We start from the raw sequence: 25,153 nt of genomic DNA, 5'->3' as shown, positions 1-25,153 counted from the left end.
GAGTTACAATCCACACCTGAAGCATCACTCCAGCGGGAGCGGCTGTGCAGACCTCAGCTTACTTTGGTGACCCCCAGCACCTGTCTTCTTGTATACACCCAAAGTCACCTGGTGGACCCTTAAGCACTCAAGGTTCTATTCTGCCCATCTTGTTTGTAGCTTACCCACCAGAATCCCAGAGTACATGGGAGTGCCAGCACTGGACCTAGGTGTAATGAGACACGCATTTATCCCGGTACTCGGATAGGTAAGACAAGAGGATTGTGAATTTGAGGTCATCGTAAGCTATCTAGCCAGACGTCAAGAAAAAGAGAATAAGAAAAATCATATTCTTCTCGGTTCACTCATTGGTCAGTGCATATGAAAACCTGTGATAAAATGAAGTATCTCGACAACAGGAAGCAGATCCTGTGGGAAAGTTTGCCAGCTAAAAATATGCAGGTAGCCTTTGGAATCCCAGGAACTTAATCTGCAGGAAAGTGTTTTTATCTCATCCCCCTACAGCTCCATTTTTTTTCCTTAAATATCAAATTCAGGAAAATTTTGCAGTGAAATGGTTCAGTAGGTAAGAGAACTTGTTATGCAAGCACGAGGGCTGGAGTTCAAATCCCCAGAATCCATGCAGAGAGGTGTGCATGGCTGTGCATTGGGGGTGGATATGCTGCAACAAGGTCAGAAGGAGGAATATAACAGAGAAGAACATTCAACATCTTCCTCTGGCTTACACGTATCCAAGTGCTTGTACTTGTGTACACATACGCATGCAGCACACACACACACACAAACTACATACATATACACTACCTACTACACACACACATTGCATACACATGCCACATATTACACACACACTACAAACATACCACATTCTAGGCACACAAATCCATAAACATCACATACTACATGTACACACATACCACATAACACACATATCAAGTAACATACACACCACACATGTGCACTATGCATAATATATACATCATCCCCTTCTGACCTCCATAAATACTTCTGACCTCCATATGTACTTACATATTCACACACAGTACCTTCATATGTGCACATACAGACCACATACATCATCCTCTCTTTCACTAATGTATGTACCAACATGCTCACATAAATATACTTGTACATGCACACACTCTATATAACACCACAACATACTACACATACAACTTATAACACATAGTATACACAGCACACACACTACATATCCATACACACACTAACTCCTCCTGACCTTCATAAGTGCATGGACCTGCACACTTGCATGCATGCAATACACATGCACACACATGCACACACATGCACGCACATACACATTTAAATTTAGAAAGTTTCATAGTAGTTGAAAAGTTCAATTTAACTGCTCTTAATGTCTATTATCTTTTATTTGCTTGGGTTTTTTTTTAACTTTGTTTATTTAATTGTAATTGTTTCTGTGTGGGGAGGAAAGTATAGTATAATGAATCATTATTTTGTTTGATTGGATGTTTTCCTTTGGTTTTTCAGTGTTAGTTATGGGACCCAGGATCTTGTAAATGCCAGGCAAATGCTCTACCTTAGAACTATATGTCCAACCACATTTACTTTTGATCTTGAAATGTAAAAGGGTAAGGATTAGGTAGGCTTTCAGAAGAAAAGAAGAAAGAAGGGAGAAAAATTCTGTACTTGATTAATGTGGTGGCACAAGGCTATAGTCAAAAGAGTTGAGAGCCTGAAGCAGAAAACCATGGCAAGTTTGAAGCCGGCTTGGCTAACAGTTTTGGACCGGCTCAAAACTAACCAGTCATGTAATAACAACAAACACACACACACACACACACACACACACACACACACACACACACACACACACGCATGCACCTTAAAAACCCAAACTCGTCTGCTAGATTTATGATACTTTCCCAAATTACAAACTCAATGGAACTGAACTTAAATGTTTAAGGGTTGAAACTGAAAACTGCCTGAAGTGTCTATAGCACTTAGAGCCAGAGACTCCCCAGCCAAGCAGTTGTTCTAAGCTATCTGTGGAGCTATGGGAATAATATGGGAGTGTTTTATGATGAACAATGACTGGGAAGCTCTCTACTGTGCTGTTGCCATTTTAAAAGGATGGGACTGAAGAGAAGGCTTTAAGGATTCAATGCTCTTGCAGAGAATCTGGGCTCCGTTCTCATGGCCCAATGGCTTCTCACAACTGTCTATCTGTAATTCCAGCTCTTGGGGACCCAGTGCCTGATTCTGGAGTCTGCGAACAGTATAGTCATGTGATGCACATATACATGTAGGCAAACACTCATACACTTAAATACACATACAAATAAAATTAAAATTTCAAGAAGAAAAACTCTCTCCACTAATTTAGTTTCTCAAAACTAACAAAATCAAAGAAGACAAAAGGAACACTTGTGCAATGGGAAGAAGGACCAGGGTGGAAAATTGTGAGGCAGGCACATTACAGATGTGTACAATCAATCAAACCCTCATGATGATCCTGTATGTGAACAAAAGGTCTGTAGGCTTTCTTAAAGGTACTGGAAAGGTCTGTAGTGGTAATGAAAGGGCCATAGCAGCGACGTTTGCTGTCTGGGCTAGCCAAACCACACTGTCTTGAGATCTCATTTGAGAGTCATGCTTACACCAGCCATAGCAGCACTGATATGAACTCATGTGGCCAAGTTTTCCTACAAGAATTTTATGTGACTCTTACATCCGAGCCACAGCTTCCATAGGTAGAACTGTCTTAAGATACTGGGACAGGGACATCAGGTTGCTGGCTACCAAACTCTGGGCAATTTGGATTCCCTCTGAATGCATCTCTGAACTTAAGGATGCAAATTTACTGTCCAAGAGAATTCTGAGAAAGGCATTTCTAACTCTTGTCTTTCGACTGTCCAGCCAGGTTTCTACATGTGCTTCAGCATGTACAAGGCACACACATGCACACTCGAACACGCACACATGCACACACAGCCCATGTGCTGTGATGTGAGTCAGATCAGTCAGGTCACAGGCCCCTGTGTCACAGAGAACATGGCTGTTGGGCTAGTGAAAGGAAGGTGGTCTCAGCAAGCTGCCAGTGAAGTGACTTTCTCTGATCTCCTTTTAATGTTAGGTTTTCCTGTAGGAACCTGGTACTTAGGGTTGGGAAGGAAAGGAAGATAATGCCCCAGACCTGTGTGAGTCCTCAGCCTGCCCTCTCCCTGAACCTCACTCTGCTCCCCCAGCCTGCACACTTCCCTACCTGGGTCTGTGACCTCACCTGAGCACATTTTTGTTACTTTGTTCAGTGTGCAGTTATTTCTTTTTTGCTGATTTTAAATGATCAGCCTCACAAAATCTCCCAGTTGTGGAGACAAAGAATCTTCTATTCTCACTTTCAAAGCCATGTTACTTAAATGGCATGCTGGAAATAACTTTTTAAAGCAAAAATTATTATAGACGATTCCCTTCTATGGTGCTTTCTTGGGCACAGAAACAAGAGTCTTGGTTAATTTAACCTAGGTTTAAGAAAAACAGGAATTTGGTTATTTTTAAATAAAAATGACTGAAACTCATTAAGCAAAGAGAAGTTTAGCCCTAGCCAGGAACGTGCAGTTTATGTGGTGGACTGGGATGTGGTTATTTATGGTGGACCACTGAAGTTTGGATTGTAAGCCTAGCCTCAATTCCAATACTGTATGCAGTGTCTTATTCCTAGACTCAGTTTCCCCTGGTAGAATTCTGTGCTCTGAGTGATTGTAGTGAATAAACAGGAAGTGGTAGAGGGTAGTATTAGGATGTGAGGGAAGTTAACTATTAAAATAACGGAATGTGGTACAATTCAAGAACACTATGCATAAAGCCATATCTGTCCAAGCCCTCTTTACAAGCGGGGAAGGTGTAGTGAGATAAGCAGTTTGGAGTCTGTAATCGGGTTTGGAGTAAGTGAGATGGTTTTGTATATAGTTGATGGCAAGGTGCCCAGTGTTCTCATGACACTTGAAAGATTTCAGATAGAAGCAAAGGAAGGATACTTCATGCTCCAAGCACACCTCTATGAATGCAGTAGCATCCAGAAGCTTCTATATAGTGCTTTTGTGTAAACAGCGGCGTGAGGAGGTATGGGTCACTCTTTATGACGGCCATTCTGAAAGTCTGTGGAGCCTTACACTCAAATGGTTCCTGCTGTGTAACCTGATTCATTTCCATCAATATCTTCTTTGTTTGTATATATACAGATAGATAGATGATAGATACAAGGGGGGTTACACACACACACACACACACACACACACACACACGTTTTTTGTATATTAACCCCCAAACTCAATTCTCTGTATAGTTTATTATTCTTTTTCATGACTATTTGTTGTTTTGTTTTTTAAAAAACATTTCTGACATTTTATTTATAGTTTTAACTCCTGAACAGAAAACAAACACCTATAAAACAGATCAGTTATGTAGAATTTCAAAGTAGATTTTTTTTTTCACGATGAAGTACAGAAACTAATTTGTTCTGGAGTTTTGATGAGCCCTGGGAACCCCAGCACCTTCTTTTGGAGGTGTGTCACCCACTGGGGTTAGGGCTACCACCGGGAGGACAGCCCCATTGTTCTCACAGGCTTGGGCTCCTCCTGGGGGAAGAAGCCTCAGTGAAGCAGGCAAAGGGTAGAGCTGGAGGGAAGTGAACACCTCCCTATTCTCACCTCACAGTGTTGCTCTAAGAACAACTACCAGGGATAAACTTATGTCTCTGATCGTCCCCTGACTTTAGAAGGAATGAAACTGGTCCCAAAATAGGTCCGTGTTTGAAATCGCTGAAGTTTTGGAAAGCAGGTGGATTTAGAGTATCACAGTGTGTTCCAGACAAGGGCAGTAGGAAAGCAAAGCTTTAGGGGTACGATTGTGCAAACTGCTCCAAAAGCATCAAGAACCATGCTACACACAGACAAGTCGGTAGGCTCACTTCACCAGACACTAAACTATCTCTTCGTTAAATGCCACCTCACTTTAATCTCTCCTTTTAGGGACTTCTGAGCTGTTTGCAGACAAGCGTTGAGGGTATCATGTTTCCAAGCTCAGGTGAGCTCACTGAGCTAGATGCCTGGACCTTGGGGAAGGAGTCTGGCAGCTGCAGAAGTTTTCTAATCACACTGAAGTGTGACCTCAGGCCTCTTTCATTATTAGAACTTTCTCACCAACAATGCCACAATTCTTCCCACTCTCCATGATGGCCTCACAATCTAGTCCCCAGCCCTGCTTCCTTTCCAGTCCTTTCTTCTCTTTCTCACCCAGGTTATAGAAATGAAACAGGTAACTGCCCTATGCTTGCAGTCAGTTCCTTCCAATCTTTTCTATATGGTGGCCATTCTCCTTTTCTGTGCTGGCTGTGAAGAACCAGCAACTGGCTTCTTATATCACTGCCATTGTAGCAGACAACTTTTGGAAACACAATGCTATTGTCTGTGCGATAGCTACTTTTCTTTTAGAACACTGGATTATTTCCTGCTCTGCCAAATCCCTCCCTAAATAAATAGCAGGTCTGGGCCTCTGAACTTACTAGCAAAGAGAAGTGATTCAGGTTTGCCCTCTAGTGGCAAATATTAAATGTACACCCTTAGCAGAATGCCCCCTCCTATTATTTTGATTTTTTTTGTCATTATCAACAAGTCATGAATCTGTAAATTATAGAATTAGATGCTAAACACCAATTTGAAAGCTTAAAGCGATGTCTTTCTAATTTTAAATAACATGCATTTCTCAAATACGTTATTTTACTCAGAATTTGGACTAGAATTTAAAATAAAATTTGATAGTTCGAAAGTGTTTTGTTGGTCTATTTCTTACATCTGAAAGTGCCTATATATAAGCCCCATGGAGGATCTGCTTGACTTAAATATTTAATGACATGTCACCAGACCTCAGAATAGAAGAAGCCAGCATCCCATGGTGCTCAGGCAAAACTGCCAACCCTGGGAAAACAGTGCATTAGCTGAAATGTAACATTCAAGGAAAAATGTTCTTGATGTAGCCATCCCAACTTTTACCCAGAATCAGCCTCATATGCATCAAAGTCATTCTTATTCTCTTAACACACACTTAAAGCTCTGCTCTTCTAGGATGCAGAGAGCATAAGACCACATTTTGGGGTGGGGGCGCCTCCACACTGGATGAACGGATTGAAAAAATTCAAATGACGGGAGCATCCTAGTTTTCACGTGTAGTTCAGTATAAACCTCTGAGCAGTATGAGTCTTGGCTGGCTTTAACACTGAACGGAATCCCGGGGTGGAATGCTATACTGAATCACAAGAAAGGGGACTTGAAGAGTTACGCTGCAGACCCCATTTCAACCCTTCACAGTGGCTTTCAGAATACATGAATTAGTCTTATTCTTCAAATCCCCCATCTGACCTGGGATGCTGTTGCTGTTCATCAATGCTTTATAAGTGAAATATTAACTGAAATACCTAAGATCTTCCTTCCTTTAACAAGATGGAGATACTTTAAGACTGAAGAGCTCAGCTGAACTAGTGAGGTCACGCACTTTAAAGAAACTGTCCAAGGCAGACACTGTTCTGGAAGGAACAGCGGCGGTGTTGGCACACACCTTTAATCCCAGCACTTGCAGGCAGAGGCAGGCAGGTTCAGGGTCATCCTGGTCTACAGGATAAGTTCCAGGAGGGCCAGGACTACACAGAGAAACTATCTGAAGAAAACAAACAAGCAAAACAAAACAAACAGCAACATCAAATAGTTATCAGTGGAAGGCACTGAAACACATTGCTTATGTATGGCTCCCCAGTGTTACCATGAAAAGGATGAGCACCTTTTTTCTCCAATGTTATTCTGTGCTCTTGATCATTTTCATAGAAAACAGAAACGCACCGTAAATATTATTAAATGGTAAAGAAGGAAGAAAACAAACTGTACAAGCATGAACTCAGATATTCCCCGGTCTTTTATAACAGCCAGGGTTGTCATTGCTTGAAGAGTAGAGGTCAGAGAACAACCTTGAGGCATTAGCCACATGTGCTGGACAGGGCATCTAATCTCTGCTGTGCTGTGCACTCCCAGTTCAGGACAGTTCCGACTGCCTCCCCTCCTTCCATGGCAGTGCTAGGCTCACAGATACACACTCATTCAGCTTCGTACACTGCTTTCAGGGATTGAAGCAGGTCTGTTAAGCTTAAGTGACTAACACTTTTACCCGCTGAGCCATCTCCTGGGCTCCAAATCTCTTTAGTTATTAGCAAACGAAGTCTTAGTTACATGACGTTTATGGCATACTTGACAGACAGACTATCTGACCTCCCTTGATGCAACACAAACAGAATTTGACAAAGCCAGAAGCCAGCATCTTACTGTCTAGTTACTGCTGACATCCTCATCCCCCATCTTGATTCTTGTCTTTTGATGTGGTTGGAGCTCTAAGTTTCACAGGGCTGCCCTGGGAACGAGAGAACCGGGATTCTATTCTTGGCACCATTAGTGACCTTGAGCAGATGATTTCATGACAGGGTCTCTCCGCCTTCACTGTAAACTGAGAAGGTTATCTAGATGACCTCACAGGCTCTTTTTGGCTCTAGATTTGGTGACTCTGGCAACACCTGCTGGTGCCATTTATATGTTCTGCATCTTTCTTCAACTTTTCCAAACTGTTCTAGCTCGTGGCTAGCGTTATCATTAGCACAAATGTTTTTAAACCCTTTCATGCTTATAATTTGCTGTATTATTTCTTAATAGCAGTTGGTCTTTCTCTATTAAGTCTTATTAAGTATGGTGTATATTCAGTTCCACATTGAAATTGGATTGGCAGGCATGTGACTGTGAGCGTGTAAATCCAAGATGGAGAGCAATAATTTGGGTGTGTCTTATTTTGAGATGAAGTCAAATGTTCAAATGGCTTACAAATCATCTGTATTTCACAATAAATGGCATTTTCCTATAAAACCGTTGTTATTCTAACACCTACTTTAAAATGTCAAATTGTTTAATAAGTAAAAATATCACTGTTACAGTGTGACTACATACCCCATCATTAGGGTTCTTTCAGTTCATTTGTCTTGTGCACATAGCAATAGGCACTCTTGTTACAATGAATTGTTTGGAAGCTCTCCAAAGCAGCTTTGAACAGTTGTTGTATTTGTATCCTATCAGTTTGTTGATGCACCTATGCCAGAGATAGAGACAGAGACAGAGAGAAACAGACAGATGGAGAGATAGAGACAGACAAACATACCAAGAGAGTGAGTATGTATGTATGTATGTATGTATGTATGTATGTATGTATGTATATTTACAAAATTATTCAGCAGAAAGGGCTTGGATATATTCACATTAATTTTAAATTTGAGGTGACTCATTAGTAAAAACCTAAATACAATACAAGAATCTAGTAAAAGGAACTGTAGTTCTTTTTTGATTAGCACAGGAAAAAGGACATTGGAATAGCCCTGGGGAAGACCAGAGTCCAGAGCACAACATAACTTCTGAAAGTCAGCCAAATGCTATTTGACTTTCTAATAGAATTTCGCAAAGGACCTTTTTTCTTTCTTCTCTTTGGTTCTTGTTTGTGGGTTTATGCCTGTTGGTCTGGAGAACAGAATCTCATGGAGCCCAGGCTGGCCTTGCATTTCCACAGTATCTGAGATTAGACTTAACTTGCTGATCCTCCTGCCTTTATCTCTCGGGTTCTGGGCCTCGAGGCCTATGCGAACATTCCCAGATGCAAAGCCTAGCTTGACGTACAGGGAACACGTAGGAACTCGGCAATGTGGGATGAAGAGGCCACAGGAGCAGGATGTAATAGCCCCAGCTGATGGTTCTCAGCAAAGTTTCTCCTTCACTCTCCTGTGTGCATTACCAAGGCAAGCAGGAGGAACCAACTGTGGCTGTCTGTCACCCCATGTGTTTGTCTGCCTTACAGCCTTATGAAGTAAATATGTCTAATTGTTTAAGGAAGAAACAGAGGCACAGGCTCACACAGTTAAACGAGGGCAGAAGAATGGAACCCTAGGTCCCTGTGACAAAATTCCAGGATCCCCAAGCTGATTTTTACTCCCCCTGTCAGAGACCTTTCTGTGGGCGTTGCCCAGGGTGCTTTAGCTGTCTGAGCCATGGACATAAGTAAGATCAGGGTAATAGACACTGCAGCGACAGTTGCTAAGGGAGTGACTAACAGAAAGCTCCACTTGATGTCCGACCTCAGCACGGAGCTTTGCTTCAAGCCGCTTGCAGTGAACAACTAGTGTTGCTGCTGTCACTGTGATGGTTGTTGCTGCTGCTGTTGGAATTTTGAAGCCTGGCTCTCTAAACACAGAGAAGCATTTCTTTCAGTTATTCTGCATGTATAACGTCCTTCTGTGGAAGTAAAGAGGCTGAACTTGGTGGCTCACAATCACAATTCCAGGGCTAGGAAGGCTGAAGCAGGATTATACTAAGTCGAGACCAGTCTGGGATGCAATAGTGAGTTTCAGGCAAGCCTGTTCTGCAAAGTAAAACTTTATATGTTAATTAATTAATCAGTTCTTAAATAAATAAATAAATATACTTCTACCATGACCAGTTTACCATTATTAAGCAATTTAGCTACTTATGAGATGGTGCCTGGAGGTAGGCAAAAACAAACAAACAAACAAACAAACAAACAAAAAAAAACCAACCAAACCAAAAAAAAAAAAAAACAAAAAACCCCATCAAATTATGGCATGCATAAATAACATATTATATATAATACTGTACAGGTGGAAAAGCTCAACTTGAAGATAAGAGCTTATTACTTAAAACCCAGTGTAGCTTATTTGCTATATTAGCCCCAGAGACTTTATTGACTAAAGTAAACTATCAGATGCCTGATATGTGCTTCCCCCCAACACCCACACTCAACACACACAGACACACTCATACACACACTCACATACACACTCTCACACGCACACTCACACACATGCACTCACAAGCACGTGCTCTTTATATATGTCCCATTTCTAGTCTATATAAAGGCAGACATTCAATATGTTCCAACACACTTTTGGACTTATGCTTGCTGGTGTGTGTGTGTGTGTATTTCATATTTTTTCTCATTCTACATGATAGATAGACATTTCTATTTCATCCCTGGCAAGACTTAAAAAGGCACTGAAACTGCATCTCACTGAAGGGAAAGAGGGAAGGAGAGGGGATGGGGGAAGAGGATAGTTCTTGCTCCTAAAAGTGAGTCTACTTTCCAAATAAGAGAAACTTAAATATGGCCATTATCATCATGTGCAGCTAATAAGCAGCTCTCTCTTGGCAAGTTTGAAAATGCTGGGCTCCATTATAAAAGTTAAAAATGTCCTGGACCTGGAGTTGTTTACCCAGAGGGAGAACTGCTCTAAAGTTACAGAGCTCTGGTTGGAAGCAGCGGCTTTAAGGCCGCCTCCAAGTCCCTGACGTCACAGTAGCCCAGCTGCTGTTGTGACACTGAGCTCAGAAGTCCTCTGAGGGTGCAGTTTGCAAAGGGGTTTGTCAGGACTGCTGTGGGAAATGGATGGACTTTGTTTTGTAAAAGAATCACTGCTCTTTAAGACAACTAGCTCTCTGCCCCGCCTCTTCCATTGCTAGACTGGTCACGCAGAGCCTGACTTGCTGCAGGACGACCCCCAAGTGCGAGGAGGTATGTTTCTTCCTGGTAAACTTGCGCCTTAGATTAAGGATGCAGAAGTAAGTGTGGTTTCGGCATCTCCTGTGCTGACTATGCTTGTGTCTCGGTCTCAGAACAGTGGGCAAGGTATGTAACGGGTTCCTGACTTGGAGAAGAGGCTGTTCAGCTGCTGAGGGTGGATTTCTAAAGCCTGGACAACAGCAGCATCTTCTCTTTGAGACTGTTCTTGCTCATTCTCAGTAGTTCAGAAAAACTTTGCTCACTGTAAGTTTCTATTAGAATGCAATCTGTGGTGAATTTATTTTTAATATCTGCGATGTAAAATTTACAAGACGTAAGTTCACTGTTATTTCAAATTTGTAATTTTTAAAAAAATGTAGTTTTATTCCAGACTGCTATTCCACTCCAGGAGACGTATTTTTTTTCTCTATAATGTGAGCTCAGAAGCACTGGTGTCTTCAAGAAATCGCAGAAGCTCCTTTGCTCAAGGTTATTATTACTTTTAGATCCTTGCTTCCCCCAAGCTAAAAGATGTTTTTCATCAAAGCTTGTATCTTATCGGTTAAGGGAACTAAAACTGATGTGCCTGTAGCTTAAATTGAGACCATGAGTAAATAGTTGGAGAACCAAAAATAAAGATGGTGACCCAATGAGAAAACAAGGTTGACTTCTTCGGAGTTCTTTGTGCTGCATTTCTTTGACCTTGCCTGAAAATGAGGAGCAGGCAGAAAGAGAAGTGATTCTTTTTTAACTTTAATCTTCTAATAAAATCAAATGGGGAGTCTCTGGATAGATGCATTTGCTGACGCACAACACGGGAGACAGAGGATTCCTTAACTGCCTAAAATGGTCCCAGTGGTGGATAATAACCTGGAAAGTGAGGGAAGGAATTTTGAAGACAAGTGACACAGTATTTTTTTCAAGGCATGGGACTTCCTAATCCCACAAAATTCATTGGGAGCAACTTATCATCAGGCCAAATGATTTCTTCTAGGAATTGTGAGGTTGGCAGTATTTGCTGTTTCTGATATTCCTTCTGGAGTCTGCATCCTCAAGTGTATAAAGGACTTGGAATATTAAAAAAAAAAACACAATATGCTCAGAAAGTAATAAAAGAAAACAATGGGCACAAAACAAGTACTCCAAGCGGAATTCTCCTAAGACAGAAACAGCAGTAGGATCAGCCCTCCTGACATTCCTTAGTTGGCGTGGCTAAAATCCAGTTTCAGCAGGCAAGACGGAGTTTGAAATGATCGTAACCATGATGTAGAAAGCACTGAGCATGCCTTGGCTGACCATGGCCAGACTGGTAGGTCTAGGGGCTGAAGCTGCAGCAGTGATCCTGTGCTCAGCATTACGTTTATAGCTTTGTTTCCCCAACCCAAAAGTTGTTTAAAATCAAAGTTTGTATTTTGTCATGTATACTTCATGAGACCCGCTTTGTTGTTCTTAAATTTTGCTCCCTGGCAAAACTGACCCATCAGCTAAACCACTTGGCTTCCTATTACAGCACGTGCACAACCCACTCTCAACCCTTTACCATCCTGTTTTTTGGCTTTAGGGAGAAGTAAATTAAAGGGAACTATGGGATGCCAGCTTAGTGTTGCTAGGGGTGGGGCATTTGTGTAACAAACAAATGTGGCTACTTCTCTAAGTTTCCTCCAATAAACTTTTCTTCTGAATGAAGTTTGGGAATGCTGAAATGAAACAGCAAGGAGCTATGGGGAAGGGGATGTACAATGTAGAAATCCTTTCTTCTCTCCCACAGAGATGCCAGAATTCTGTGGGAGGGAAAGACTGACAGCTAAGAACAAGAAGAGCTTTTATACTGGCTTCAGTGGAGAGCTCTAAAACCAGGCTTTTGAATGGCTGATCCACTTGGCCTTAAAATTTCTCATCATAGAACATTCTGTCCTCACAAAATTGATCATTTAGCCTGACATCCTCAAGACCTAATTTAGAATGATAACAAAAAACAGTTTTAAATATTTACCCAGCTTTTTACTAGGGACAAATTGTTTTGCACTATACTTAACTTGGCATATGTCTTTAAGAAAACAGAAAAATACCAAGGCCAGACAAAGTCAAAGCGAATATTTAATAGTTAATCTTTGAGATTTGCTTTCAGTGAGGTAAAGTTTGAAATGATCAGTTTTACTTTAGGAAAAAAAAAGTTGTTTACACAGAGAAGAGAGAAGGAAAGAATGAAGGGAAACAGGGAAGATGAATGGCAAGGGGGAGAAATCAGAACTTAGCAAGAATTTGTGGTCCTGGAGAGATGGCTCCATGGTTAACAGCACTGGCTGCTGAGTTCAATTCCCAGCAGCCACATGGTGGCTCACAACCATCTCTAATGCGATTTGCATATAATGCCCTCTTCTGGCATGCAGGCACATATGCAGGTAGAACACTCATAAATAAAATGAACCTTAAAAAAATCCTTATGATACAGTAGCGTTTAGATTCTTGTTATGCATTCTTTCACTCGCTTCTCACTCTTCAGAATGTTTTACGCCCCCTCCCCACGTGTTTTGTTTATAGAGGGCAGTGCAACTGTGTTTGTTACTGTGGGCATTTACGTGTGTGTTGATGACAAGGCTGAGATCCTAGGAAAGCAAGGGGGTTGCCTTTCCAAAAACACTGCCAGAGAAACGGCTGTAAATAAACCTTCAGAAAGCCTTCTTTCTTGTATGAGATGGCTGTGCTTGGTTTTCAATCTTAGCCATTACCCTTCAAGAGCTGGACTTTACTCTGGCTCTGGAAAGAGTAAGCCGTGTAGATCGGCCTTCAACAGTGATGGCTTGGACTGCAGATAGTTAGCTCAGGATTTAGGCCCTCATGCCTGTTTCCTAGGCTGACATATTCCTGTTATTAGTGACAACGCTGATCTAGGGTATTTACGGATGATCTTATTATGGATAAAAATAGGAAGGCTTGACCACTTGAAACTCTGAGGTGTGCATAGTTCAAGAAGAGTTAAGAATGAAAAAAGCAAAAAGCAAAAACCAACCAAACAAAAAATATCCTTGAACTAATCTGTTACAATGATTGTCATAAATCCTTGTGAGCATGAGTTCTGAGCAAGTCCACTGTTTAAACACAGTTAGGGCAAAACATGGGATATTGTAAAACCTCTTTTCTACATATCTTGCAATTATCTACTCCTCTTTTACAATGTCTTTGGTTAAATTTGTGGTTTCCTCGTGATGTCTCTAGGGTCTCCCCTTTTCCTAAGAAGTCCCAGAGGCAATTCCTAACCCCTGAGTTACTTTTGTTATAGATAGTTTCAAAGCAGTCTTCCATTCACAACATAAACCCGGTCTGTGTTTCCTGGGAATAGGTTTTGCGTAGACCCAGAGTATCACTAGATAATATCAGCAAAGTTTATGTAAAGCAAAATGAAACTCCAAATTCTGTAAGCTCTTTACTCTCTTCATTTTGTTAGATTTTCGTGGTCTGGCTTCTAAGTGGGGGTGAGTAGCAACAGAAAACCAAGTCTAATGAAGAAGAAAATGGAAACGAGGTTAAAAACAGAGAGTGAGTGAGCGCTGAAGGGTCACGAGAGCATGTTTCTAACTAAACTGGAAATCGTTTGTTGTTCTTGAATGAATTGGTAATGATACTGTGAGTGACAAGGAAATATGCAAACACTGTCAAAGGGCCCTGGTAAATGCTTTCTGAGAAACTATAGATACTAACATTAGTAAGGTTGTCTGTTTTTAAAAAATGGAGCCCTGCATCGAGCTGTTTTTAGTTCCTCGTAGTCTATAATAATTCATTCATATCTGGACTGGAGAAGCCCGACAAAAGGTAAACTTATCTTTCATAGTCATCTGATACGTGAGGTATGAAATAGGCATCTATCTGCTGTGAATACAAAGTAGTTCTTACTACATAATCATGTAGACTGAATTCTGCCAGGAACAGCGCACATTGACTATTGGCAGATTTGTGTGTAACAGAAGGTTGTAGCATTGCAGCCATATATTAATTAGTAATTATGCTAATTGATTAGTGAATGACAAATAATTAGTAAATAATTAGTAAGCTGAACAATCAGGTTACTAATCAGGTTTAGGTGTTTTGTTTCCTGAGAGAGAGAGAGAGAAAGAGAGAGAGAGAGAGCGAGAGAGAGAGAATTATAGAATGTGTGTGTATGTGTTAAACATGTGCTCCTTCCTTCTGAATTACATATAATACCATGTTTCTTATTGGCATAATTGTTTTAAATAAAATCATTCACTTGTAAATCTGTTTTTTTCTATTCAATATAAAGACACATGATTTTATTAATAAAACCTTTCTTCAGACAAAGCAAAAATTTTAAAGTCCAGATTATAAGATTTTTAATTTCTCAAATTACTGTGCATTTATTATACCGTCTAAAGTTTATAGTAACTCTATCAATATCCTTTCTTCAATGTAAATAAGATACTAAAGCTTGTAAGATAATTATATATCCAGCCTTTTAAAGTTTATTTTTAATTGTTTGCATATGTGTATGTGTGGTGGGGGTATGTGCATGTGTGAGTGTGGGTGCCCATAGACTTCAGAAAAAGCTGTTGGATTCCTTGAAGCTGGAGTCACAGATGGTTGTAAGTCATCCAATATGGGGCTGAGATCCAGACATGTGTCCTCTGTAAGAACAAGTGTGCAATCTTAAAGTTTGAGCCATCTTTCTGGCCCCCATATCTGGTATTTTAAATTGTCTCTTCAATTCCTTAATATTCATATGCTGAATGTTAGAAATCAAGTTACTTTGGTCACTACTTAGTGTACGATATAGCAGTTCCTTGTAGTTATTGTTCTGTAACTATTTCCTATAGTTATATTCTAGACATAAATAGTCCAGGTGAAAGAGAAGAGGTCATGAATAAGTTTTAACACAAGTTAAAATTCTCATGGAACATAATGATACTTCGATTTTATTGAAGGAAGTAAAATAATGACCTTTTCAATTTTCAGATTAGGCTAGTTTCTTGCTGAGATATGAGGCTCTCGAGGTGACCACCTGCTTTGGGTCTTCATCCATTCTTCCCACTTGACATGGACTTGATCTCTGAATACAGAACTTAGACAGTTACCCTGAAGCAGCTCAAAATCTTAAATCCTGGGCAGATGTAACTAACGTGTCCAGCCAAATAAAGAGTTAATTCTATTTTAACAGAATCAGCCCACCTACAGATGCAACCATACAATTGTATTTCATACTCAAACTTGTGAGTATTTAGGACTAAAGTCTTTTTTAGATTAGGCAGTTAGTTAGGTAAGGAAACATTTATATCATACATGTGTACTTAGCCAGCATGGTCACCATGATTTTCCTGTTAGTCTCAAAAGAGAGGAAAAGGTCTTAGGACAATACCATTTTATTGACTGTTTTCAAATAAAAACTCTTTTATAAGCAGGTTTTTGTTATCTTCTTGTTTAGTTTTCTATAGCTTAATGATATCATTGACTTTTGACAGAAATGATACGTTGACAGAAAGCACATAAGCCTGGCACTGTGTCTTGTTGTATTTATCTCAGGCTTTATTCTAAAGGCAAGTGAGACCACTTCAAATCACAGTTTAACAATTCCAAGCTAAGAGAAGGCAGAGATGAGCAGAAATCCTTTGGCTGACGCGTACACAGTTGCCGTGGACCTGCATGAGCAGTGCGAGACCACAGAGGCCAACTGGCATAAGGAAAAGATGGAGTTACTGGACCAGTTTGACAATGAAAGAAAAGAATGGGAGAGTCAGTGGAGGATCATGCAGAAGAGGATCGAAGAGGTAAGGCTTGCTTTATTTTAAACATACTGAAGAGTCCAAGCTCGAAACGAAAATCCCGCTGCATCCAAGTTCATGTTGCTGCTTCCGTCAAAGAAATAAACGTCTCGTGGTATTTCCTAGAACAAAACTGGCTCAACCCGACCCAGTGCTAACTCTGAGGCTACATTTATTTTATGGTCTTGCATGAAAATGAAGACTTTGTAACGTTACTCTACAGTGTATCGATTTCTCATTCTCTGGATTCAGAGGCACGGTGCTGAGAGTAGTGTGCACATTCTATCTAAGTGTTCAGATACTAGAACGTAGGACGGGAATGCAGGAAATAGTCTGTGGGACATAGAGTATTAAGATTCTACCTTAGCACCAGAACAGAGATCGTTCCTGAGATGACATCTAAGGATGTCATGTAGCTGAGCAGCATGGAAAAGTATGCCATATGCTGAGCACAAAAGTGGCAGTGGCCATCAGATTTATTCTGGCAGTCAGTGTAGATGCATAGATTCTACATGTTAGCACACTTACTAGGAAATGGGTTTTTGAAAAGACATGTCATGGCTCTGATGTAGTCTGCAATTTTATTCTCCTAAATCCTCTCCTAGGCACCCCATACTTGGCTCTGAGATCTTTTTTTTCCACGTGTGTTTTGGCGTGCATTCAAGCTTCTCCCAACTGAAAGTGAACTATATTTATTTTGCTCTATTTCATTCAATACACAGTATTAATTTTATGGGTTATTTAACAGATTGCTGGACCTTTTTTTTAAAGTAGATAAGCAAAGTAAGTGCTTTGTATGTTTGTAAGGCAAACATACTTTTTCCCTGACTAACAACAATTAAACAGGTTATGACTAAAATACAGAGTGGAAAAAAATGATACAGCAAAACAGAAAATAGGAAAAGCTATTAAATTCTTCCTCTAAAGTAAGTCAAGACATCTATGATTAATGGTTCTTTCATTACCCTCTACAATTTGGAAAACATTTTCTGCTTGTTTCCTTCCCTTTCCTCTTATCCAGGGACTCCCTACCTGTACTCAAGACCACACAGTTGAGAGCAACCCACCCTGCCCATGGAGAATATCTCAATCCCAGAATGGTGTCTTCTGGTCATGTACATAGTGGTCTATAGTATGTAATGCTAGCACATGATAAAACAGAGGAAGTATTTTCACAGGCTAAAGAAAATTGACACTTATTCTGAAAACTAAAAAATAAAACAAAAACATCATCATATGATTATGAAAGCACAGTGGAGTATTTTATCTTGGGCATACTGACACATAGCTTTATTTCCAGTACTCAGAACATCTTTAGGAGTTTGAAGCCACTCTTGACTTCGGAATTTGTTCTAGGCTACCCAGGGCTACAAAGTGAGACTGCCTTTAATAGAATATATTGGTCAAGTAAATTAGGGATAATACATTTTTAATTTTCAATTTCTACAGCTCTGCCAGGAAGTCAAGCTGCGGAGGAAAATGAACATGAATGAACATTCTAAGGTCATTTGTCTTTGTCATGATCAAGATAAAATGGAATTTCCTCCAAATCCAAACTTAGGACAATGCGAATTCAGAGTGTTCAACCACCGAGATGATCCAGAAAAGGAAAAGAAAAGAGAAAGGGATTTCCTTGGGGAAGAAAGTCAAGTGTCTCCAGAACAAAATATACACAGAGAAACCAAAGTGGGGTTTCAGAATCCTTTGGCCACAGACAGGAAGGCATGTGAGGCTTGGGCTGGTGAGACGACCTCTAAGGATAGTAAAGATTGTTCTGTCGCCCTTAACACCGTAAGTAAGATGGGGGTCAGCCAGGAGCTATTTCTAAAGAAGTATTTACACTTTAGCATGCTAACTAACAACAGCTCTCTTTTATGTGCTATGGTATAAAGGCTCTTGAAGAACTTGCAAAAGTTAGTGAAGAATTGTGCACCTTTCAAGAGGAAATCCGAAAGCGTGCTAACCACAGAAGGTAGGCTGACACATGCGATCCTGTAGACAAGAGAATCAAAAAGAATTCTGTTTGCAGTCTATGCATCTACACTGACTCATCATGTACATCTTAGCTCATGGTCCTTAAAAGTAGTCTTCCAGTACATTTCATAATTCAAGTATTAGGAATACTGTACTGTACTCTTTCAGTGTTCAGCTAAAGTAGATTGTACAGAATGACTACATATCTACTGAAGTTCTTTCTCCAGCTGGGTTTTTGACTAGAAGAATACACAAATAGGCAAGTCCAATTAAATTGTCTTTTAAACTGTGACAGCTTTAGCAATGTGGTGTTTGAACAATGCAAGATGAAAATTTCTGTGCTGACTGACAACAGAGTGTGTTAGCGACTGTGCACGCCCTCTCTCTGCCCATTGAGCTTTCCTGCTGTCATCTGTTGGTACGTGCTTATTGTACACCATTGTAAGTTGTCATAGAAGCTTCTTATAAGTTGTATAGTAAGACTTATGTTATTTATGTGATTTTATTATTCCTTAGTCCACACTGTTGCTCCACTGGTGTTTTATGCAGAAACGTGCTATTTTCCATTTACAAATCACATATAGTACAATGCTCTCATGTGAAATTAGAACATGAAGTTGGGTGACTAGGGAGGTAGAGAAGATCTGGGTGGGGGTGAGGGAAGATCAAAGAATATGAGCAAAATATATTGTATGTAATTCTCAAAAAAAAAAAAAAAAGCCAAAACCATTGAAATGTGATGCTTTCCAGTCATCCTTCTGGCCTCCAGAAAGCACAGCATGGCCTTGACATGTGATTCAAAGAGATTATTCTAACATTTGCCACACTCTAGTATTTCTGTGCCATTCATTATCACTCAGCCCACTTTAAATCCAGCCGGGTATTTTTTCTTTGCTCAGTGGGCACAGTTCATTAGAGCTCATTTCTTTGGTTAATAAAAGGTCATCTTATTTTCCTCTCAAGTTCAAATGACACATTCTATTTGGAGTTACCTAGCGCTCATGATACTTCATTCAGAACAACACCATTCTCAATGTTATTTAAAACCCAAGGAAAAAAGTGAAGTCTAAAGGGAATAGAAATTGTATAGTAATTGAGAAAGAAAGTATATGACAGGAGAAAGACTTTATAAATGGGAATGTTAAGAGCAGAAACTCAAGAGACTACACTGTCTACTTTGAGTGTAGCATAAGTTCCACATTATAGAGAAAATGAGGGATGACACTGAATAAAATTTAGGTTAGATCCATGAATGTAACACTGACAACTTTATCCTACAACAAAGAGGACTTGTAATAAGTGGATTTAAAATACGTGTGTGTGTGTGTGTGTGTGTGTGTGTGTGTGTGTGTATGTGTGCACGCACGCATGCGCGCGTGTGTGTATTACTTATATATAGCATTACTTATATATTACATTATTTATATATGTGTACACATACTATATCTCTCTCTAAATATTGATAGTTATATAAAAATTTGATCAAATTGTGACTCTTTTTTCTTTAGCAGAAATGCATTTTTTAAACTGGCTTTTCAAAGCTCATTTTGAAAAGATAATTGTGACTAATATATCTTGATTTATAATTGTTTAGGATGAAATCAGATCCTGTTCTGCAGGAAATGCCAAATGTAACCCATGTGCCTCATGAGGACCACTTGATCAGCAATGGCCAGGTCATTCTTCTAACCAATTTGGAGAAAGAAAAGCAGAGCAAGAATCCGAGCTGCCAATGGACTCCAAAACAGTTCTGTGGGCAACTGTGTTCCATTGGCACAACTGGTTTACAAAGAACCGCAACACCACCAGCTCCTCCTCCAAGAAGTACCTCTCGGAATCTTTCCAGGTCATATTCTGAACAAGCCCAGGAAAGACTGAAGGAAAGTTTATACCACAGGTGGGTGGCCCATGAGAGTCAAGACAAAACAAATAACAATCCTCATTTCCTCTTGAGGCAGTCCCCATTGTTTCCACAAGAAGGCAAGAGTATGAAAGACAGTACCATGTTTTCCTCTTGGATACCAGAAGTCAAACTAGATAGACAGCTTCCAGGTAACAAAGACATTGGACTTAATTTGTGGTCATGTGACACTGTATTAGGTACAAAAGAGAGCCTTTCCAGGCCATCTCAAAAAACTGGTTTTACCTCCAGTGCAGCAAAATCTGCTAAGGTGACTCCAGATAACCCTATGAAATCGCATCTTGATCTTCATGTGAAAAATGACTTTCTTCCCTCAGTGACACTGAGGGACCCAGTTAGAAGTTACAACTACAACTTTGAACCAACTCCAAGGAATGAAAAGCTGGCCGCAAAGATCGATGAGTTGCACAGAACGGTTTTTAGAACAGACAGAGGTTGTCAAGCAATACAGGAAAATGAAAGCTATACAAAATCACCTGACAATCTCAATACCTGTGCTGTCTCTACTGCTCACAGAGCTGACATACCAGAAAGTGACAAAGGGACCAGCGTTCTGAAAGAGACTGACAGCGTGCCTGTGCCCATGGAAAATGTGTTCAGTGATCCCACAGAAGCATCCACAGTAGGCCTGCTCAAACAAATGCAGACACGAGAGAGTCCCAGCAGCTGTCAGCTGATGTCCCATGAGCATGACTGGAGACCAAGCGATTTTTCTAGCCGGCCAAGGTCAGCTGATCCCAAATCAAATTACGGTGTTGTGGAAAAGTTGTTGAAAACCTATGAGACTGAGACAAGGTCTGCACTGCAAAATTCAAAATGCTTCAGGGATAACTGGACCAAATGTGGTTCTGATGTAAGTGGTTGCTTCATATTGAGTCAATGTTCAGATCGCATCAGATGGGACATTTGCTTTACACGGCAGTCAGCAAGTGGGTCAAGGAGTAGATTCAAATAAGATTACAAAGTTGAGAAAGCAAGAACTACATCCACCTTTAGCAATAGCTCTGAAGGCAGTTCAGCTGCTTGATCATGTAAGTAGGATGTAGACGTATTTCGTCATCTTCTTAACGTCTCAGCCCTCTGTGACAAGACAACTAAATGTGGGTTAAGGTTATGGCTTTTAAAGCTTAAACTAGTACTTTATTTCTTTAAGATAAATAATATTAGGGACACCTGTGGTGCCTTATGCCTTTAATTTCAGCACTCAGTAAGCAGAAGCAAGTGGATCTCTCTGAGACTGGAGTGGTTTCCAAAGTGGTTCCAGGCTATCTGGGACTATGGAGTGAGACCAACCCTCAAAAATAATAGATAGGTAGATAGATGATAGATGATAAATAGATGATAGATAGATAGATGATAGATAGATAGATGATAGATAGATAGGTAGATGATAGATGATAGATAGGTAGGTAGGTAGATAGGTAGTTAGATAAGTAGATAGATAGGTAGGTAGGTAGATAGATAGATAGGATTAATTTAAGATGCTTTCAAGAACCTAGGGAAGGTTATTTGTTTTCTTTCTTTAAAAAATGATACATATTTGTTAATTTACAGGTTTTTTTACTCTAAAGGTTTATTATTTCTGTACATACATAATACCTTCTACTTTCTCAGTTATGCCTGGTTCAGACTTTCCTACTCTATGACCCATGTCCTCATATGAATGGGTGGGTAAAACAACAATTTAAAACAGTGTCCAGTAGAACTCTTTTGTTTGTGCCACTAAAAGACTATTTACAAAATACAGCTAGTTGCAGATAGTTTTTACATGGAAATTAGTAGAAATGAGTACTTACGTAAGCCTTTTTTCCTTTTGTTTTTATCCACTTAGAAGTGGTAGTCTTCATTAGTTGTAAAGGGGAAGGTTAAGCAAGTTGTCATTTACTGTGAACACTCACATAAAATGCCCTTTAATATATGCAACTCAAGCTGACTTATAAGATGTTATATGGTGTGCTATTATCATTAGCAAGCATTTTGAATAATTCCCTGGCTTTTTACTTCTCTTCACGTTAGTTGAAACCATCAATCTGTAGGAGCTGAGACTGGAGACCAAAACCAATGCATTCTCCTGAACTGAAAGTAAATGCTGATTGTCTCCTGCTCTTCCCTGCTCAGGGATTGGCAAGGCTTTACTTTGCTGTTGACCCTTAGGAGCAGATTGTGTCACTTTGTCTGATTAAAAACAAAACAAAAAACCCAGTGAATTAAATTTAAGTCTCCCAAGGGACAATAAAAAATTGAGGCTATTGCTTGTCTATGAGTGAGGTGATAGCATCTGAGTCTGTGCCTGCTGCCTGTCCCAGACAGAAGAATATCAGCTTTATTCGGAAGACCGGGTGGAGGAGCTGGAGAGAAGGCTGAACAGAGGAGAGCACACGCTGTTCTTCCAGAGACCTGAGTCCCGTTCCTAGCTGCCGCATGGTATCTCACATGTGTGTGTAACTCCACTTCCAGGGAATCCACTGGAACTAGAAATCTAACCTCCACATAGACACATACGTGCTGCACATACATACAGGCAGACTATCCATATATAGAAAATAAAAATAAATAAACCCAAAAAAAGTTCTTGAAAGAAGGCCCGTTGGACCCATAAGTATAAAATCTCTTGAACACTTTTACTATTGTTACAATGATGATGATGGTGGTGGTGGTGGTGGTGTGATGATGATGGTGATGAAAAGGATAATTTCCAGATAAAGGTGGTATGTATTAAGAGATTACAGCATTTATTTATGTTGTAGGAGTCCATAGCAGTGAAAGCCTCCAATGGAAAAGGATTTTCCCGACCTGCCAGACCAGCCAATCGCCGGCTCCCATCCAGATGGGCCTCCCGATCACCATCTGCACCCCCAGCCTTGCGGAGGAACCCACAGCTATAAAGTCTCTCTGCAAACCGAAGCCCAGACGCTCTAGGTCTCTAGCCTGGATTGCTGGATTACAAAGGCTATCATACCTTTTGCTAAACTGAATCTTCAGAATGTTTACAAACAGTCCTGTTCTCATCTGTATCTTCTAAGACCACTGGGACAAGCAATCCAAATCCTAGCTTTCCATCAGTCTTCAGTGTTTTTAATCTATGGGATCATTATCTCCTTGTACTTTAATTTCTCACATTAGATTTTTTATTGCCATCCTCATTGATTTTCTGACATGATTTAAGTTGACACGATGTACTATATTGTATATTCTAACTTTCCTTGCAAATGCAGAAAAACAAGGTTCTGTGCATGGCCATGTGTTTGTGGGTGCATGTGTTGTCATAGGAAGTATTCTGGTATGTATTTAGGTAAAAATTTATGTGCTAGTGTTGAGTTTGAAATTATAACATGTAGACCTATATATTCTTTGTGTTTATTTTAGAGTTTTGAAAATATACAATCCTATTTATATTTTGCATAGCGTTTAACAGGTACTCAAACTAAGGCATTTGACATTCATGTATCACTTAATGACTTCCTTGGCGACCAACTATATTGAAAAATTAAGAATTATACACAAACCTAAGATTAACAGTTTTCCAGAAATCAATCTTAAATAGCATTTTAACCCATATGAAGATAACTGATACTGCTCATTTCTTGTTAAATGAAAATGTCACAGGTTTAATATACCAGCTTTCTCAAACAAGCATAATATGCTCACACATGCTTTTATATATCACCTGGTAGTCTCACGTGGTTTAATTGTATACTTGACTCTCAGCCAGGATAATTAGACTCCCTTAGTAATGACAGGACACAGTAGTGGGTTTATTTTATCATTCTCATTAACAAACATTTCTTAAATGAGATAAAGAAAGGAATCAAATCGTGCTAAATTCTCCTTTTTGTTAAAATTGTCCCGAGTTTTCAGTTGTTTGCTTTATCTGGAGTTCCTTTGTTGAGGTAAGTTGTTTGGGTTTTGTTTGTTTTTTTGTTTTTTTGTTTTTCTCCTTCCTCTTTTCTAATAATTTCCCCAAAATTAGTAGATAAGACTAATTCACTTTTTATGTACAATAAGAATGATCAGGAACAAGTTTTGCTGACAGCTCAGTTATATTGTATTTCTTACACTGTATAAAAAGGCCTTAAACTGAATCAGGCATTGCTAAGACACAATGATGTACATCAAAGGTATAAAGTGATTACACCTGATGCATGAAGTCTATACTGAGAAGTGGCATAGGAGAAGTACAAGACTTAAGGTACTTAGAATCCTATATGGATCAACTTAGACACAACTTTGCTGTGCATTGTTCCCATTTAAAAATCAATCCTATTACATGGTTTGTTAAATATTAATTCAATTTTATCCAAAAATCTTAAGAAATCCTCTTTTCCAAACAAAATCTGTGGGCTTTCTGCCTATAATATCCTAGCCACTAAGAGGATTCCACCTTGTTATACCATTCCCTGAAGTAAAACACACACACACACACACAAATAACTTTAAATCACAGATTGCCTTAAAAGGCTTGCGACTGTAGTTCATGGTTTACAGTAAGAAGACTTCTAGGGCTTAAGTGGTATTAAGTGTCTAGAATGTGAGTTTGGCACAAATCATGAAGGTTATAGTTCTACTTTTCTCAGTCTTGCATCCTTCAGGGAACTTTTTCTACCACAGGAGAGTAGCCTAGACACTTTTCCACTAGAGGAGAGAAAACACTGGAAAAGGGGTTCCTTGGGGCATGAAATGATAACCCAAAACCATTGCTGTGGTCATGTCTGTTTCTTGGTGTCCCTGAATCCCAGGCAGCCTGAGAACAATCTGTAGCCCCTGTCTTCATGTTCAAATCTGAGTGTTGAGGTCTCCTTTAAAGATGGAAAAAATCCTGATCTCATCCCAAAAATAATAAAGAAAGATTTCCAGCACTGGG

At 39.8% G+C, this 25,153-nt stretch overlaps 1 protein-coding gene across 8 annotated transcripts; it reads left to right on the top strand.

The window, feature by feature from the left end:
* The first annotated feature begins 159 nt into the window (after positions 1-159).
* On the top strand, positions 160-25,153 carry Kiaa0408L (Kiaa0408-like). 8 transcript variants are annotated; one of them, XM_063282840.1, is made up of 7 exons: positions 160-10,641; positions 16,159-16,403; positions 17,847-18,188; positions 18,290-18,369; positions 19,966-20,268; positions 20,809-21,018; positions 23,040-25,153. In XM_063282840.1, exons 2-7 carry the CDS (start codon positions 16,230-16,232, stop codon positions 23,047-23,049), a joined length of 1,119 nt encoding a protein of 372 aa, XP_063138910.1. In that variant the 5' UTR covers positions 160-10,641; positions 16,159-16,229; the 3' UTR covers positions 23,050-25,153. The 8 variants fall into 8 exon arrangements, with proteins under 8 accessions (XP_063138910.1, XP_063138908.1, XP_063138905.1 ...); XM_063282838.1 differs by having other exon boundaries at positions 20,809-21,145; XM_063282835.1 differs by having other exon boundaries at positions 160-441; positions 19,966-21,145.

The sequence above is a fragment of the Rattus norvegicus genome, chromosome 1 (assembly GCF_036323735.1).
Source record: "Rattus norvegicus strain BN/NHsdMcwi chromosome 1, GRCr8, whole genome shotgun sequence".
Classification (NCBI taxonomy): domain Eukaryota; kingdom Metazoa; phylum Chordata; class Mammalia; order Rodentia; family Muridae; genus Rattus; species Rattus norvegicus.
Note: the sequence above shows the minus strand (reverse complement) of the source record. Positions and strands in the feature narration are given on the sequence as shown.

Coding starts and splice junctions, on each gene's coding strand:
- Kiaa0408L (XM_063282835.1), top strand. CDS start 16,230: ATGAGCAGAAATCCTTTGGCTGACGCGTACACAGTTGCCGTGGACCTG. Junction 18,189..18,289: donor GTTCTGTCGCCCTTAACACC/GTAAGTAAGATG, acceptor TATGGTATAAAG/GCTCTTGAAGAACTTGCAAA. Junction 18,370..19,965: donor AAGCGTGCTAACCACAGAAG/GTAGGCTGACAC, acceptor ATAATTGTTTAG/GATGAAATCAGATCCTGTTC.